This window comes from Coturnix japonica, chromosome Z (assembly GCF_001577835.2).
Source record: "Coturnix japonica isolate 7356 chromosome Z, Coturnix japonica 2.1, whole genome shotgun sequence".
NCBI classification, from domain to species: Eukaryota; Metazoa; Chordata; class Aves; order Galliformes; family Phasianidae; genus Coturnix; species Coturnix japonica.
The window spans coordinates 18,578,671-18,595,809 of NC_029547.1; the positions used below are offsets into that span (position 1 = coordinate 18,578,671).

Consider the following 17,139-nt stretch of genomic DNA (forward strand, 5'->3'; position numbering starts at 1 on the left):
TGTCATCTAATTTTCCTGAAAATTAAGGCTTTTTCTCAATCCTGTACTACTGATCTGGGGCTGTGGTTTCTGGCTAGGATCCCCAGTCCTGCACAAACAGTCTATAGCCGTGGGTAACACTGTTTTTCAAACTGTGACAGCACTGTGACTACTACATGTTCCCCAGCAGGAGCTTTGCAGCTGAGCTGCCTCGGCTGACTAGTCAGGGTGGCTTTTGGCCAAGTACAAGCATAGGCCAGTGGTGAGGATCTAGTTTCAATCTCTGAGTCTCTGCACTGTGTACTGAGAGGAGCCATGTATAATCTTTATATTTTTCAGACCTTAATTTGCTTCCTGCAGTTCTCCACCTAGATTGTTATAAATACTGAACATTCATAAGGAGGTTCCCATAAGCTGGCATAAAAGAGGCTATGTTTCAGATGGTTAACACCTGGGCACTGAAGATGGCTCTCCTTCCCAAGTTTTCAGAAGCCACTGTTGCATGCTTAGTGTCTAATCTTTCTGTTTTAGTTTCCTTGTATGTAACATTAGGATGTTATTATTTACTGGCTTACTGGGAAATCTGCAGTGACAGAGTGGCTACTTATTGCCAAATGCTAAATTTCACTAGACCATACAACGAGACCTACAGCTTGCTACAAGGTCTGTGAATTTTGGAAAACAGGTGCTATCATCATATAAAAGCTCAGAGGAGAATAAAGCCCCCTTGAGAGCAGACTGTCTTCCTATTTATCACCTTACCAGTTAGTACCAGAAGAATTCAAAGCTGGTGGGTGCTTGCTTTTTCCTTTTAGATAAAGAGCTTACACCAGTTTCTGCAGCAACCTCAGAGACCATTCTTGATGCTTGTCAGACATGTCCTGATCTGTCATTTACAAAGGTAATGTTGAAAACTGATGGCAGCAGATCTGACAGTATCAGTGGATAAAATTTTCATATTAAAAAAAAATCCAGAGAAGAATTTCTTGCTGTTGTACACCAAGAGTCTGAAGACCTCACAATTATCCCAGTTGAGAACTTGCTACCTGAATGCTTAATGACTGTTCTGAGGGTAGTAGCAATGTAGCTGTAAGTCCCGACACACTGATTTCTTTATTATTATTATTTCTGAAACTAAGTATTTTGAACTTTGCATCAGGAACAGTAGAGAAGAGGCTTATTTACAGGGAAACCAATTTTTTAAGAATGTATAGCAGAGAGAAAAAGACTTCAGGGACAGAGACAAACTTTAAGTGGCTTTTGTCTGTAGTTTCTAGGACATAATGAAAAGACACCCATATCAGCAATAGAGAGATAATCTTTGTGAGTGCGATCTCAACATAGTCAGCTGTGGAAACAACACTTTAAAAGGAAAGGTCAAAGCACAAAAGTATTTTTAGAGTTTCAAGTACAATTTCTCAAAATCATCCAAGCCCTTTCTGATAAATACCCTACACAGGATGTTTTGGATACACAGTGAGAGGGTGAATGAACATTTAAGAAGCTCCAGACTCCCAGATTGGAACAAAGTACAGCTATCTGATGTTAAGAGTGGGACAGAATGGGAGACAGAATCTCCCTATGGGTAAATTCATCATTTTAAGAATTTGGTGTAGTTGTTCTCAGTAATAAATCTCTGCCTTATTTCCCAGAGCCTACTATGCATAGTCACAGAAACAGAACATGACTGGCAAATTTTAGGATTACAGAATGTTACCTGTACCACTGTATACTTAGTATATACAGGTCTAGAATCATTACAATTTATATTTCTAAAATTTGGTGTTTGTAGTGCAATGGAAGGTCAGACTGTGGTCCAAGTATCTTTAGAAAACCCCTAATCATGACATGTGGAATGGGAAGTCAGCAGGAGGCTGTACCAGGTAGGTATCTGCAGAGACTAGACTCAGTAGTAGCTTCAGAAGACAGGCCTTTACAGTGTTTTCTAGAAGGAAGGGAACACTTAATTAGAACTGAGTTTTAGACAATATAGCTTACACTTTAGGTACTTATACTGGAAGACTGGCATTTTCATCACATACTCTGCTCATTGGTAGAATAGATTAGAAAGATCTCCATAATATTGTACATCTTTTTGTTTTCCTTTATGATCATTTCCCTTTGAAATAATGGAACAATGTAAACCTCCTTCACAATTTTCTGGAAGGGTAAAACACTGCATTCAGTATCTACCTATATTTAAATTGTCCACTGGGATAATGTCTATGCTGTTTTCAATAGCATTTTCAAATTCTTCTCCTGTTAGTGATATATGATAGGTACAACATGTTTCAGTTAGGAAGTGTATTATGTTTTGGCCAGAAAATATATCCTGTACGTATATTTATTTTCATAACATTGTGCCAAGCCAAACTCCCCAGACAACTGAGTACTGCAGCACTGGGAGTTAACATTTGACTAGTGCCACAAGAGAGTGTGTTAGAGATGTTTAATCCCCAGACAGAAGGAAAACATCTCTGTTATTACCTACTGACCAGACATTTCTTGGTAATTGCTAATCAACTGTCTTAGTCTTCTTTTTATCTATGCTGCCACTATCAGTCAGGAAAAGAGCAAGAGGTCAACATAGCTTAAGTAGGGATTGGTTCATTTGTTATCTTCTGTGCAGTGTGCTGCAGTGAACACTTCACATTCCTCTGAAGGTGAAAGACTTAACATTGTTTGACAAGTTTATTTGCTATGGAACTTGGAACTTTGTTATCCAAGTAGAGAGACAAAAATAGCTTAGGGTGAGAACGTTTTGGAGAATAACTTTCAGTGTTTTCTAAGCATTATTTTTAAAAAAGATTTATATTTGTTAAGCTGTGAACCATCTTTTTACTAATGCTTTAGAAAAGAAATGTGTTAGAAAAGTGACCTGAATCCTTGTTCTGATTACAACACATTTAAGATCGTTCAGGGAAATACTGCAGTCTACAGGCAATTAGTTTTTCATTCCTTTCCTCAAAACAGTCTATTTTCTGAGTTAATGACCCAAAGGAAAACACCACTTCTTTCCAGAAAAGAAATGGGATATGATAGAAAACAAACAAACAAAGCAGCTAGCAGATGTCTCCTGCTAGCTGTTCACACAAGTTGATTGTGTAGATAGGAGGCAGTGCTAATGTATTTCTTGCTTCAAGTGATTGCATCTGAATTTCTGTGTTTTTTAAAGAATTTCATTTGAAAGATAGCGTTAACCTTGATCAAAAATAGCTCCTTATTCAGGTTTGTCCCCACATGTTGCATTGACAATAGTAATGCCTATGTTGACATTTAGGATTAATACAGAGGTTACTTGATGTCATTCAGTGCTGTATGAACTATGTTTTCCTTCTTATCATTGCTGTCTGCACCAAAACCATGCGCTTTGTGCCACTGATTTTTCAGCTTTGATAGTGCCCTAACACTTGCACTGAAATATGAGTATTCTATGATGTTTTAATGTGACTTATGAACCACTTGCCTCTCATGTGAGGTGGCAGAGATAAGTGTAAAGAGGCTGGAGTCCAGAATAGAGATTTTGGGGGTTGCAGCTGATGGTCTTCCCAAGCAGAGAAATTTAGGGGCACTGGAGATCAGGTAGGGGCTCTGTGGAACAGGCACCAGTCTGCATGAGCAACTCTGAGATTTTCCACTGAAGCTGGACTGATGCCGGTCATGTGCAAACACAGAGCATGCCGGATTTTTCCTTTGACAGGGTATGCTTTTGTCATGGAGTATTTTTTCCATCTGGCCCCAGGGACCAGGTTGCGTGTTAGGCACAAACACACAAGCTCACGCATATTTCAGCAAGAAGCTAGATGCATACATTACTTTGCTACTTTAATTAGATGTTTAGAAATAAATAAAACATAATCTTATTTGTGTGTAAAAGTTCCCTTTTCTCTTTGTTGCTTCGGAGCAGCTGTGAGCTTTTTATTTACTGGGACCGCCTATGACAATCACCAGCCATTCTACTTAAACTCATTTCCTCAAGACAGTTGTAAACTGTAGCTACAGAGACATGATTGTCTTGCTAGGCATGTCTTTTACCGTGACACAGCAAAAGAAACATTTGCACAGATAATAAAATGTTTATCTAGAGACAGACAGAAACACCACATTCTGGTTGGAACTGTTGATACAGGACAGATTTACTAGCAACAGTGATAAAGAATGCATGATAAAAGGGAACTACCCTCCCCCATGTGCTGCCCACACTTTTCTTTCCCCAGTGGTCTTTGGTTGGTCCTAGCAACCTCCTCCATAATCAGAAGTGGAGAGGCCTCCTGGGTAATAGCAGCAATGCTTAGATAAGAATTCTGAGGTAAGAGAAGGCTGGTGACTTTGCTGGCCTTTAGAAGACAGCCTTGCGAAATGTTCAATCAAAGGCACTTGCCAAGGCTTTTGAACTAAACAGCTGTCTAGTTAGATTTCCTCCAGTTGGGGGATCAAAGCACTAAAATGATGCATAATAACTCAGTACCATACAATCTTTGTTTCAAGAAAACTACAGTGAACAACTGCATTTTTATAACTGAGGAATATTAAATATTAAAAGAAAAATGTTTCCATCTGTCAGTGCAAAGTACAGTTTTGAACAGAATATGCTATATCCCTGCCTGTTCCACAAAGATTTGTGTTTCATTATACTTTTCTGGTTTGCAGAAGTCATAAAACCCACAAACTTGAAATGCAGAAAATATGTGAGAAATAAAGAGCTAAAAAAAAGTTTGCTAAAACTTTCTCTTTTATTTTGAGATTATTGTTTTAATCTTAAAAAGATAATTTTGATAGCACACAGCTTCAGAATCAGCACCTTTACAAAATGTAGAGAATCCCCATCAATTTGTGTTTCTTTAATTCTGAAATGTAAATTGCACAGAAAATCTTACTCTTTCTTCCTGTTTTCAGTGGAGGGCTTAACAGTGCAGTGCTGCAACACAATTGCATGTTTTAAGAATTTCATTCACAAAATAGATTTACAGCACATTAAATACTTAGTATTTCCATCAGAAATGAAAACTGTAATGAAAGTGACTATATAAATACACCGCACAGCTTCTGTTATGTGCAATCTTTTCTTTTCTTTGCTACTCCTTTTACACTTTTACACTCCAGCTTACAATAGCATCATTTGTGCAAATTAATGAATTTTTACTGTATACTTATCTTGTAACAAGCTCTGAGATATATTTCAGCTGACGTGTTTGAAGCCAGTGCAATGAATTAATTTTCAGTGTCTGTGTTGGTGAGGGATTTCTCAAGCTGTTCGGCAGAGTTGGATTTCTTTTGGCTTGGGATTGCAGGTAGGACACGGCTTGGTTTCAGAGGTTCTCCTGACAGATCAGGCAAAAAAGAATGTAGCAGATGACTGTGAGAATGTCCCTTTTTCTGAGATCTGGAGGATAGCGCTGGTGGGAGAACAACTGCACTGGTCCTTAGGGAATTTAAAGGCAGGGATTTAAACTTCTCAGCACCCTGAAGTGGTAGATGAACTACAGGAAAAAAAATAAATAAATAAAGAGAGAGAAAGAGAGCACAGAAAGTGAGAAGTGGGACATTTCTACAAATGCTAGGTTTGCTTTTTCTTTAAAGTATTTATTTTGTCTTGTGCTGTGTATACCTAGATCTGCTTTTGAAATAAGTAATAAAAATAGAGTAAAAAATTCCCAGGGCCTTTCAGGTCTATTCTTCAGCTGCAAAAATGAATCCTAGTATCAGGAGATTCACTTATCAGTAAGACCCAAACATTTCTATCATCTACTTTTGATAAACATGGAATCCACAGTTTTTCTGAAGGAGATTTGTTGTGAGAGACAAGATATCTTTCCTTTCTGCCTGAAACAGAACTGTTCTATGCTAATATATCAGTTTTAACAAAAATGTTGTGGGGGGATGCTTTCTTTTTTTAAGAGAATTTGCAGAAAAAAAAGTTCTAGGGGGATGAAATGAATTCTTGGGATGCTGCATAGGGTTTTTAGGTAGGTCAGTCATGAATGTAAGACCAAATAAATGTATGCTCTGCATGTCACAGGCCACAAAAGCAGCCTAATACCCTCAGCACACTTAAGATCAATACTGAAACACAAGAGCCACAGCTATTGTGTGTTTCATGTATTTCAGGAGCATTGGAAGATATGGATTTAGAGCATGTGTGGCTTCCACCTTACAGCACTGTAACAGTGTTGTATTTTGGAATCCTCCAGCTCCTTCATTCAGGCAACTTGTTAATTTATTTCACAAGTTTTTAAAAGGAGAATTCAAGACCTTAATTATAGACCTATTTTCCTCCACCTTTGACTTTATTTTTTTCTCAAACTCTTTTAATTTCAACATGTATTGCTTCTTTGTTTTTTTGTTTTTTATTCTGACCATGTAAGGAGTTTCCAACAGCAGTTAACACCAAACTTATTTTGGCTACAGATTCTTCCTTGCTGTTCTTCACATCAATATTTTCCTGATCGCTGTCTCGATCTATCAGCAATTTCCTTCCATCTTCATCAGTCATACAAGAGTCTATTAATGTTTACATCTGAGATGTTCTATTTTTTGTTTTATCCTAATATTCATAGCAGCTTCCAGGAAGTTATTTTGTTTCTCTGTCTTTTTTGTTGACTTCATCCTTTGAAATAAGCCACAAATGTTTCCTAGCCATCAGATATTCAAAGCCATTCTGTGACTGGTATCACACTTGTGTCCTGACACTTAACATGCAGCAAGAATTTTGCTATTAAGCAAAAAAAAAAAAAAAAAAAAAAAATTCTTCAGCCTTCCTCATAAAGAGAATTTTCCTGGTGCAAGTAGGAGATTCTAAATCAGTTTCATAGGAAGCCTGCATAATTCCCGGAAAATATCTGAAGTTAATATTGATTTAAAATGTTTTAAAAGAGGTTTAAATGAACTAATTTTTATTAGATATAACAGGCCACGTCATCAGTTGGTGTGAAATGGGTAACTACTGCAGTCAATGCACCTAGGTTAAGATGGACCTCGTAAGTTAATTTTAATCTTAAAATTCCCTCCGAGCAAATTAAAACTTTAATACACTTGAGGAACTTACAGACAGAATAATGCATGGAGTGTCTCATGTGCCGTCAGTTAAAAAGACAAGAAAACAGGACATAAGACATTACAGATAAGTTAACACAACTTTTGTACCTAAAAACTTTCCATGTCAGGTGTTTCTCAGAAGCGAGTCTTTGAACATATGAAGTGAAACTCTCACTGTTCATCAAGAAATGCTGTAAACAGTCACTGGGACACTGGCACAGTGGATGCAGAAGAAGTGAGAAATTATGTAATTTTAACAAGGAAGGAACATTAACTTTGTCACAAGTTTTCAGAATAAGATTCATCCATTAGACCTGATGAAAAAGGCTCTTGAGGTGGAAAACAGGTTTATAATGTAAAGTTGCCAGGATAAATTGGAGAAATGGCAAGAAATTCAGATCATGAAATTCAGCAAAGGAATATACAAAATACTTTAGACAGGACATTTATGACAAACAAATAATAATAATAAAAAAAAACCAACCCAAATCCTAAGCCAGCAAAGCCAACAGGAAAAGTGGAAGTAATTGGCTAGGTCAGCAGCAGTAGCACAGCTAACAGGATGCAGTCTGTGCTCAAGTGAAAAAATACACTTCAAAATTTCAAACAGAAACTCTGAACTCATGCCTCATCAAAGAGGAAGCACAAAAGTCTTGTTATACAAGTACTTATGTGCCTGTAGATTTATCAAGTATGCAGTTAAGAAATCAGAAATTTACATGTAGTCATGTCTTCAGTGGGCACTGGAAAAATTCTGCATCTATGAATTTTTTCACTGTGCACCTGGGTCATCCTGAAAGTAATGCCTCCTATTTATTTCCATACGAACTACAATGAAGAGCACAATAACACTATTTGATAGAGTAAGTTTCTAGCTTCAAAACACTCCTTTTCAACACAGTAATCACCATAAGCTATGCATTTTTGCCTGAGATTAAAAGGAGCCTGTGTGTAGTCCTTGTAAAAATCTATACCAGTGGAGGTGGCCAACTGCTTCACAGCTGCTGCACTCTCATTGTTGCTAGGACAATGCTGCACATGCAGCCATTTTTTCATTGTCCTGAAAAGGTGGAGGTCAGAAGGCACAAAATAGGGCCCATACAGTGGGTGTGGTAGGCCAATACTGGAAATGTGATCCATGGTCTTCATGATGGTATGGGGCCTGGCATTCTTGTCTTGTAAGAGAAAAGTCTTCTCTGGCCTGACTCTGAAAGTTCAAGCCCTCATCTCAGTCAGCATCATGATGTAGTAATCGGAGTTCATATTGTCTGAGTTTTCCAGGAAATCCAGAAGGACCAGCTCTTTCCTAGCCCAAAGGTAGTGCACATCTCTTTAGCTGCTGAGGGCTGTGCCTTCCTTTCCAATGGGGTATTCACACCTTCTCACTCCTTGGACTGCAGTCTTCAGTCCAGCTCATAGTAGTGGCACCACATCTCATAGCTGGTAATGATGTGACCTAGGAAACTGTCATTTTCAGCCTTGTCTTTGTTCAATACATACTGAAAAACTTGCACTCAGTGTTCTTTGTATTCCTGTGTGAGCACTGGTCTGACTCACCACGTACAAACTTTGTGATATTCTAGCATTGCCACCATTGTTTCCAGTGCACCGAAGCAGATATTCAACTCTATATACAGTTTCCTGGTTGTAATCTGCCACTTTGTGTGGATGAGCGGGTCAAGATGGCAGTCAGGAATGATTCCATTTTGTCAGACTGCCCCTCTGCTGCCATCTGTCACTCAGCAACAGAATAGAATGGAAAACTGGTGAGAAGATTCCACCTCTACTGCCTCACCCCCAGCATCTTCCTCTGATACTGTGGGCCAACATAATAAGATAAGAATTACTTTTGGAGTGTTCCTTGTACATTGTAAAAGAGACTAAAGTTCTTACTGTCTCCCTTGTGCTGATGTGCCATATAATCATGTCAACATTTATTACTTATTTATCAAGACTCACCAGGAATTTATTTGTGGCAAAGCAGAATCTTCACAGAATTTAGTAATTTGGAAGACATTTTTCCATTTCAAACTATTTTTAGTACAATTCAAATTGTGATTGGCTGGCAGGCAACACTGTATGAGACTTGCCCGGCTCTCAGCAATTTAATTTAATTCACTGATCATATTCATGGTTGATTTATGCTCAGAAGTTCAGAAAATAGCTTAGTTCACCTTTCTTAGTGAGAAAGAGGAAAAAAATGCACAATTAATACTTTGCTTTAGTCTATTCTGAATGTGTGTGAGTCAGGGGTAAACACAAGATATAAGTTCATATGCTGTGTAACACATGGTAGAACACCTTGTGTTCATTGAAGTTTTGACATGAAAGCCAAATGCATAGTAAGAGGAACTATTTCCTTATGTTCGTGCATTCAGTGTTTATGGCTGAGTGAAAAATCTCCAGAAAGCTTTATGTACTAGATAAACTCTTAAAGTTAGGGTGAAGCAGGGTGAAAGCTTTATCTTAATTTTACCCCCATGCACTAGGTAGCCATCACAAACCTGTATTCCTTCAGTGAAGAGAAAAACAGCATCTAAACATCCATACTGCCTACTTACTTCTACATACTACACTCAGGACCTTTGGCTTAGGATATGCTATCAGAATTTCAGGACCAGGTCCCTGAAGATTTTGAAATAATACATGTCAAGAGAAGTATTATTATTTGTATTGAAACACAGGCTACGGAACCCAGTACTGGAGTCCCTGAGATACAGAACCATTCAGTCAAGTCACCACACTTCCTGAAATAATACAGAGCAAAAGCACTGGTAATTATTTGTGTTCAGAAGGCAGAGTCAGTTACCCAGGAAGGAATGATGCTAAAAGATCTACTAATTCAGAAAGTCTTTTTCACTCAGAAGAGACTCTGGAGCAGTTGTTGTTATGAACTTCAGAGTCTAGAATAGGACTGTCAGGAAGGCATTGCAGGAGGATTATGAGCTTTCCAGGTGAGGGGATCATCTTTGACACTTTCCCATTACAAACAGCGAAACATGGTGACCCCCTGCAGAGAGAAAGATGCTTCATGCAATGCTTTGCTGCTAACTTGGAAGAGAAGAAATTTCAAATCATGAAAAATAAAAATAAAAGTAAAAGCACCTATATATTATATATAAAAATAAAAATAAAAGTAAAAGCACCTAATATTCCCCAGATAACACTGTTAAATGACCTGCAGAAATAGATCTTCCTTTTTTTTTTTTTCTTTTTTTTTTTTCCCCTCAACAAGTAATAACCTCACAATGGTTTCAGACCTTTCTCACCACATGAAGAAGTGAGAGCAAGAGAGAGTTCTCTTGAAGTTCCATATTTGCTTGGAAAATGCTTCTAGCATGGTGTTAGCGGTGTGTAACTGCTGTTAAGTGTGTTGTCCAGCAGTCTTTGGGAGAGCTCTGTGATGAGGTAGGAAGGGTGTTTGTGTGCAGTGTAAAAGAGATACCAGTTCATGACAAGGCTACTAATAAAGACATTTAAAGTAACTCTTCAGCTCTGGGAACATCTGCAGCATGGGAGCTTATGAATTAAGGTCACTGAAGTCCATTACTAATATTGTCCTAACATGAATTTTAAGATGTATTTACTTGGAGGTGAAAGCATCTCATTTTTTTCATTGTTCCTCATTTTCTAGGAGATTTTTGTCCCCCTCCTTTTTCTTTTATTTATTTCTGACAAGTTTCAGTTCTCTTTCTAATTTTTGCTTATTTTATCTTTCCAGTTCCCTGATTGCTTCCCACCTCCCAAACCCCCTCCCTTGATTTTGTTGCATGCTTTTTAGCACACATCTACTGTAATGAAACTAGCAGAAAAACACAAATGTTTATACTCAGACTTCATTGCTGGAGCCACTTGCCTGAGTAATGTGATGGGAACAGTAGTACTTTTAGGGCTGGACAGAAGGTGGCTGAAATTTTGGCTTTGAAATAGATATTTGGAAAGCCCCAGGATCAAATGGGTCATTTATGTTAACAAAAAAGAAAATGTATTTGAAAATAAAGTCATAGAATCACAAAATCATAGAATGGTCTGGGTTGAAAGCAATCTTTAAGGTCATCTAGTTTCAACCCCCCAGCTATACGCAGGGATGCTTCACTCTATGTCAGGTTGGTTAAAGCTCCATCCAGCCTGGCTTTGAATGTTTCCAGGGAAGGGGCATTCACAACAGAATCACAGAATCACAGAATGACCCGGGTTGGAAGGGACCTCAAGGATCATGTAGTTCCAACCCCCTGCCTGGCAGGGCCACCAAACATACACCTTTACTAGATCAGGTTGCCCAGGGCCCCGTCCAACCTGGTCTTGAACACCTCCAAGGACAGGGCATCCACAACCTCCCTGGGCAGCCTGTTCCAGGGCCTAACCACTCTCCTAGTGAAGAACTTCCCCCTAACATCCAACCTAAATCTTCCTTCTTTTAACTTAAAACCATTTCCCCTAGTCCTGCTATTATCAGCCTTTTCGAAGATTTTACTCCCCTCCTGGGAGTAAGTTCCCTGTTTCAGTGTCTCACCACCCTCTCAGCAAAGTATTTCTTCCTAATATCTAGTCTAAATATACCCACTTCCTGTTTAAAGCCATTTCCCCTCATCCTGTCACTACAAGCTCTTATATAAAGTCCGTCTCCAGCTTTCCTGTAGGTCCACTTTAGATACTGGAAAGCCACTATAAGGTCTTCTTGGAGCCCTCTATTCTCCAGACTGAAGAAACCCAGATCTCTCAGCTTGTTGTTATAGGGGAGGTGCTCCAGCACCCTGATCATCTTCATGGCCCTTCTCTGGACCTGCTCCAACAGCTCAATGTCCTTCTTATGTTGGGGGCTACAGAACTGGATGCTGTACTCCAGATGGGGTCTCATGAGAGTAGAGGGGCAGAATCACCTCCCTCAACCTGCTGGTCATGTTTCCCCTGATGCAACCCAGGATACGGTTGGCCTTCTGGGCTGCAGACATACATTTCTGGCTCATGTTGAATCTTTCATCAATCACCACTCCCAAATCCTTCTCCTTAGAGCTGCTCTCAAGCCATTCTCTGCCCAACCTGTATCAGTACTTCAGATTGCCCTAACTAAGATGTGCATCCTTGCAGCTGGCCTTGTTGAACTTCATAAGGTTGGCACGGGCACACCCCTCAAGCCTGTCCAGGTCCCTCTGGACGGCATCCCTTCTCTCTAGTTTGTCAACAGCACCACTCAACTTGATGCCATCTGCAAACTTGCTGAAGTTGCACCCAACCCCACTGTCCAAGATGTCTGCAAAGATGTTAAATAACACCGGTCCCAACACTGATCCCTTAGGAACACAACTCATCACCCATCTCCACTTGGACACTGAGCCTTTGGCCACAACTCTCTGCATGCAATCATCCATCCAATTCCTCACCCAGAAAGAGGTCCATCCATCAAATCCATTTTTTTTCTGATTTGGATGTTATGTGGGACAATGTCAAATGCTTTGCACAAATCCAGGTATAACTTAAATAACTTTTATTATCTTGAACCACTGTTTGGGCAATAGCGCCACTTGTATAAATGTACTTTGTTAGTTCATAATGTGACAATTATTAACTCTAATAAGCATGCCTAGTTTGCAGAGCATGTTTTCTGGCATGAGACTAAAATCTTAACTAAAATCTTGGTTTCTTGTGTGAATTTCTGCAAAAATACCAGTATTCAAAACTACTTTTGTTTTTTAGATTTTTGATAACAACGATATTTTGAGTAGAAGACAAAGAATGTCAGTGGAAAGCTGAAAAACAGAAGGAAAACTTGGAGCTGAGGTTTCCAAAGCAGATGGAAGACTTTCTTTCTCCCAAGGAGACAGAGAATTCCAGTATTCAACAGCATTTTGCATTTACTGTGCAGTAGCACAGGAGGATTCTGTGGTTCCTGTACACAATCTGATGTTCTCTAAAAAGTTACCTCTGCTGTTTCATTTTTAGTAATGTTGTCACAGTGCAGTATTGCTTCATAAGCTCAGATCACGAGAGAAAAGGATTTTATATTTAGCCCTGAAGGCGAAATGCTTTAGGATCTGGCTACTCTGCAGAATGACAAATAGTAAAATACAAATCCTTATTCAAAACCCACCAGGGGATTTGGATAGTTGAACACAAGGAAATGAGGACATGTAGTAGTTTTTGCATGCAAAGGACATACCAATCCCTGGCTAGATCCGGACTGAGACACTCACTGAGTTCTGACACTGTGCCTGGGCTGTGGGAGCAGGGTGAGGCTTTCCTTTGCCTTTGGGTAGGACACGGCTTATAACTGAGTTAGGAATGAGAATCTGGCTGACACTGCAAAGGAAAAAAGGTTGCTGCTCTCTCTACTCTTTTTTTTTTTCTTTTCTTCTTTCCCCTCCCCCCCCCTCTCCAGTGTTATAGAAGCTTCCCTGAAACTACTGTTGTTAGAATGAGGGAACTGAATGATTCCCAGCCTCAAGTAAGAACAAGTCTAGTGCTTAGGACAGAGTGGGATCTGTCTTGGAAATTAAGAAGGAGCTTCTATTTTGGAAACTTGATGGTCTTGATCTAATCTTCTTCCCTCAAATATTCACTAGCAAAAAACCACAAGAATCAGTGTCCATTATGACATTTTTCACTCTGTCTGTAGAAGAGTCATTCCTTATTTTGACTTCCATCTCACATGCCTAACCTTCCTATGGTGTGTATTTATTAGGGTGTTGTCATCCGTCTCTAGTGACTACGTATTGCAGGTCACTTTGTTATACCGTGTCCTGCTCCTGTTAAATGCTGCCATTGACTGACAGGCAAATGTAATCTTTTCTGATAGTGAAAAATCCCAAGTCTGTGAGAATTCCAGTCTCCTCTGCTCTGGAAAGCAAATGTAGCACCAAACTCTCCTCTCTGTTGATACAGATCACTTCTGTTAGATGAACTCTATTAAATGAAGTGGAGAAAAGGGCTGTGATCAGCAGCACAAAGTCCAGCTGGAAGTGGGCCAGTCAATAGTGAAGCAGCCCTGGAGCTGATATGGGGGCCAATACCCCTAAACATGTTTATTAATAACTTGGATGATGACACAGAGTGCATCCTCAGCATACTTGCAAGCAATAAAAAGCCTTGAGGGATGGCTGATAGAGCAGGTGGAAGTGCTGCCATTCAGAGAGCCTAGATGGGCGGGAGATATGGACTGACAAGGGACTTGTGATGCTCAACAAAGTGAAATGCAAAATCCTGCCCCTGGATAGGAATGGCATCCTGCATGCATTACATGCTGGGTGGGGATCAGCTGCATGGAAAGTAGCTTGTCAGAAGGGAACATGGTGTCCAGATAGACAACTAGCTGAACAAGAGCCAGCAATGTGCCACTCTGGCAAAGACAGCCAACAACAACCCAGGCTGTGTCAGGAAGTGTAGCCTGCGGGTTGAGGGAGGTGGGGCATCCACAGCTGAATTACAGAGCTCAGTGCTGGTGCCTTTGCCACCATAGGGACACGGACAAACTAAATCAAGTCCATTGAAGGGGAACAGGATGATTAAGGGACTGGAGCACCTGATAACAGAGGACATTTTGAAAAGTGTGACTTTTTATCTTTGAGAAGAGAAGGCAGCTCAGAGGAATCTTATCAATATATGTAAATGCCTGGCAGGGTGAAGTAAGGAAGAGGGACCCAGAATAAGTGAGATCCATGACAGGAAAAGACCAGGGAGCACAAATTTAAATATGGGAAATTCTATTTAAACAGAAGAAGCAGCTTTTACTCTGATGGTGATCAAACACTTGAGAAGGTTGTCCAGAGAGAATGAGATAATAAAAATCAACTCTGCAGTCCAGAGCAATCTACTGTAGGTAACACTGCTGTGAGCAGGGGGGATGGGGTAGGGAGCATCCAGTAGCACCTTCATGATCACCCATTCTGTGTTGCTGTGAAGAAGGGGAATATGTGAGCTCCTTCAAATGCAGAGGTGGCAGTTAAGGAGACAAGCAGCATGATATTGTAGTGAAGGTTTGTCTGTACTTACGTCTGTGAGCACAGTGGTGGGGTAGGGGAGCCAGGCTGCTCCTCACAGGGGTAAGTTCTTTAATTTTGGGTTGGTCTATGGGTATCTTCTGAAAATTTTTACCTGTGGAAGAAAAAGATACTCTATTATTATGTGAAAATAATTGTAAGCCGTAAGATACACAGCAGATCTCTGGTTTCTGGAAAGAAAAAAAAAAAAAAAAAAAGGAATCTAGTAATTCTCAAAAATATGTGATAAGAAGATATCACCAACTGAAAATATCTCTTCACACATTTAAATAATGACTGATTTAGTATAACCTTTCATAAGCTTTACCCTCTCTCTTGCATGATACACAAAGTGGTGTTCAAATAGCCACATTGCAGTAGCCAGATCTACATAAGAATATTTGGAAAATAGTTTTTTTTTTTTACACGGGCAGATGGAGATTGAATAAAGGGGAGTGGACTGAAGCTAGACCATCTTTGAAGTCCCTTCCAATGCAAGCTGTTCTATGCAAATAGAGTTCAGCTCCTGGTTGGAAAGTCAGGGTAGTGGTAGTCTATCAGCAGTAAAGGTGGGCTTTAAGAGGGTTTTGCTGCAGGTGCAATATATAAGAACTGTTGTAAATGGATACAGATTCTTATTAAACAATGCTTTATGACAATTTGTTTTTATCAAGAAAAATAGATGCTGGGAAATGAAAATGTCTAATTGTGCTTTTTTACTATGATTACAACTAACTTTGGCATAGTTCTAAAAGAAAACACAATGTATTAAGTGATATAGGGCATTTCACTTTATAAATGTCACATTGAATATCATAAAAAAAGTAGGAAATCAACTTCTAACTCAACATTTTTTCCCACATCCTTCCCCTGTCTTGATTATATTCTGTGTTGTCTGAGTTCCTCAACATTTCACTTTTTGTTACTTCTAAATCTGATGTGAATCTTGTAAGGAGTCTCAAGCTGTCTTGGCAAATCACTGCTTGCTGGGCATTCCATTGCAACATGGCTCACTGCAGAATAAGCATATGCTCTGCTGGCGTGCAGAGATGAGGGAACACAGAGAATGGATCTAAAACAACATCTTAAGAAACAGCAAAGATGAAATGACGTAAATTGCCCTGATGACTTTGTAGCTGGCACTACATATATATGGGTTGTGCAAGATAAACCTTCAGAAAAAGTTACAGAACAGTTTCCTATGGTGGACCAAAGTAACTGTGAAGACCACAGTGTTACTAGCTAAATGGTTTCTGTGCAAAAAGAGCTAGTGCGGTGTTTACCAGTCAAAACTGCCATATAACAGTGCAGTCTTCAGCTTGGAATGGAATAAGATTCTGGTCCAAAGTCCATGGCAGCTTAGGCATTGTATCATTCCATTGGCTCCTATGTATAAAACTAATGTCTGTTGGGCTAATGCATGATGAAATTCATGCTACAGATGATCTGTGTCTAACATACACAGTCTTTGCTCTCCTTTTCCCATGTTTTATTTTTTAGTTACACTTTAATACCTCTCCAAGATAATCACTGTGCGTGTAAAAATCAGTAAATGTCTTTTATACATACTGAATCCTCTGCACAAATAAATACACAGCAGAAACTCAAGTCAGCTGCTCCCATTGGCAATTCAAGTTACATTGGTTTTATTGTGATGCTTACTCTGAGAACGAATGGCTTTTTACGTATGTATCATAATGGCCTTGATAAGGGCGAAGTCATTTTTTTTTTTTTTTGTAAAGGAACATGTTTATTTCATAAACAGGGTTATCTGGCAGCAAAACAAAAGTACGAAGCATAATTATGTTTGCAAGATTGATGTGGACATCTGGAAAAGAAACCCTGTCTGCAAGTTCTGGCATCAAGAGGAACTATTCTTCTGCTCTTCCTTCCTATATGCTCTACATAATATCTGAGAACAAAAGCTTTTCCTTCTTTAGACGTTGTCTTTGTCACTGTAAGTGCATATTTATGATGGCATTTTAAATGAAAAACATTGATTATAAAATGCAAAATTATTCACAGGTTGTTCTTTAATTTTCCTTTTTATTTATTTATTTATTTATTTATTTATTTATTTATTTTTATTTATTTATTTATTAGCTGCCTCCTTTTGTCCCTGTCACTTGGAATATCTCCATCTATACAATTT

The 17,139-nt window shown here is 39.1% G+C and overlaps 1 protein-coding gene across 6 annotated transcripts in view; it reads right to left on the reverse strand.

Annotated features, from left to right (window-relative positions):
• Positions 1–17,139, reverse strand: part of ANKRD55 (ankyrin repeat domain 55) — a 75,015-nt gene that overhangs the window by 21,473 nt on the left and 36,403 nt on the right. For 4 of the 6 annotated variants that reach the window (XM_032441304.1, XM_032441303.1, XM_032441302.1 and 1 more), the window contains exon 10: positions 15,001–15,102. In XM_032441304.1, the coding sequence (XP_032297195.1) occupies positions 15,001–15,102 (102 nt within the window). Of the gene's footprint in view, positions 1–4,693; positions 5,460–15,000; positions 15,103–17,139 lie in introns of those variants that run through there. The other 2 variants (XM_032441301.1, XM_032441306.1) reach the window with 1 other exon arrangement.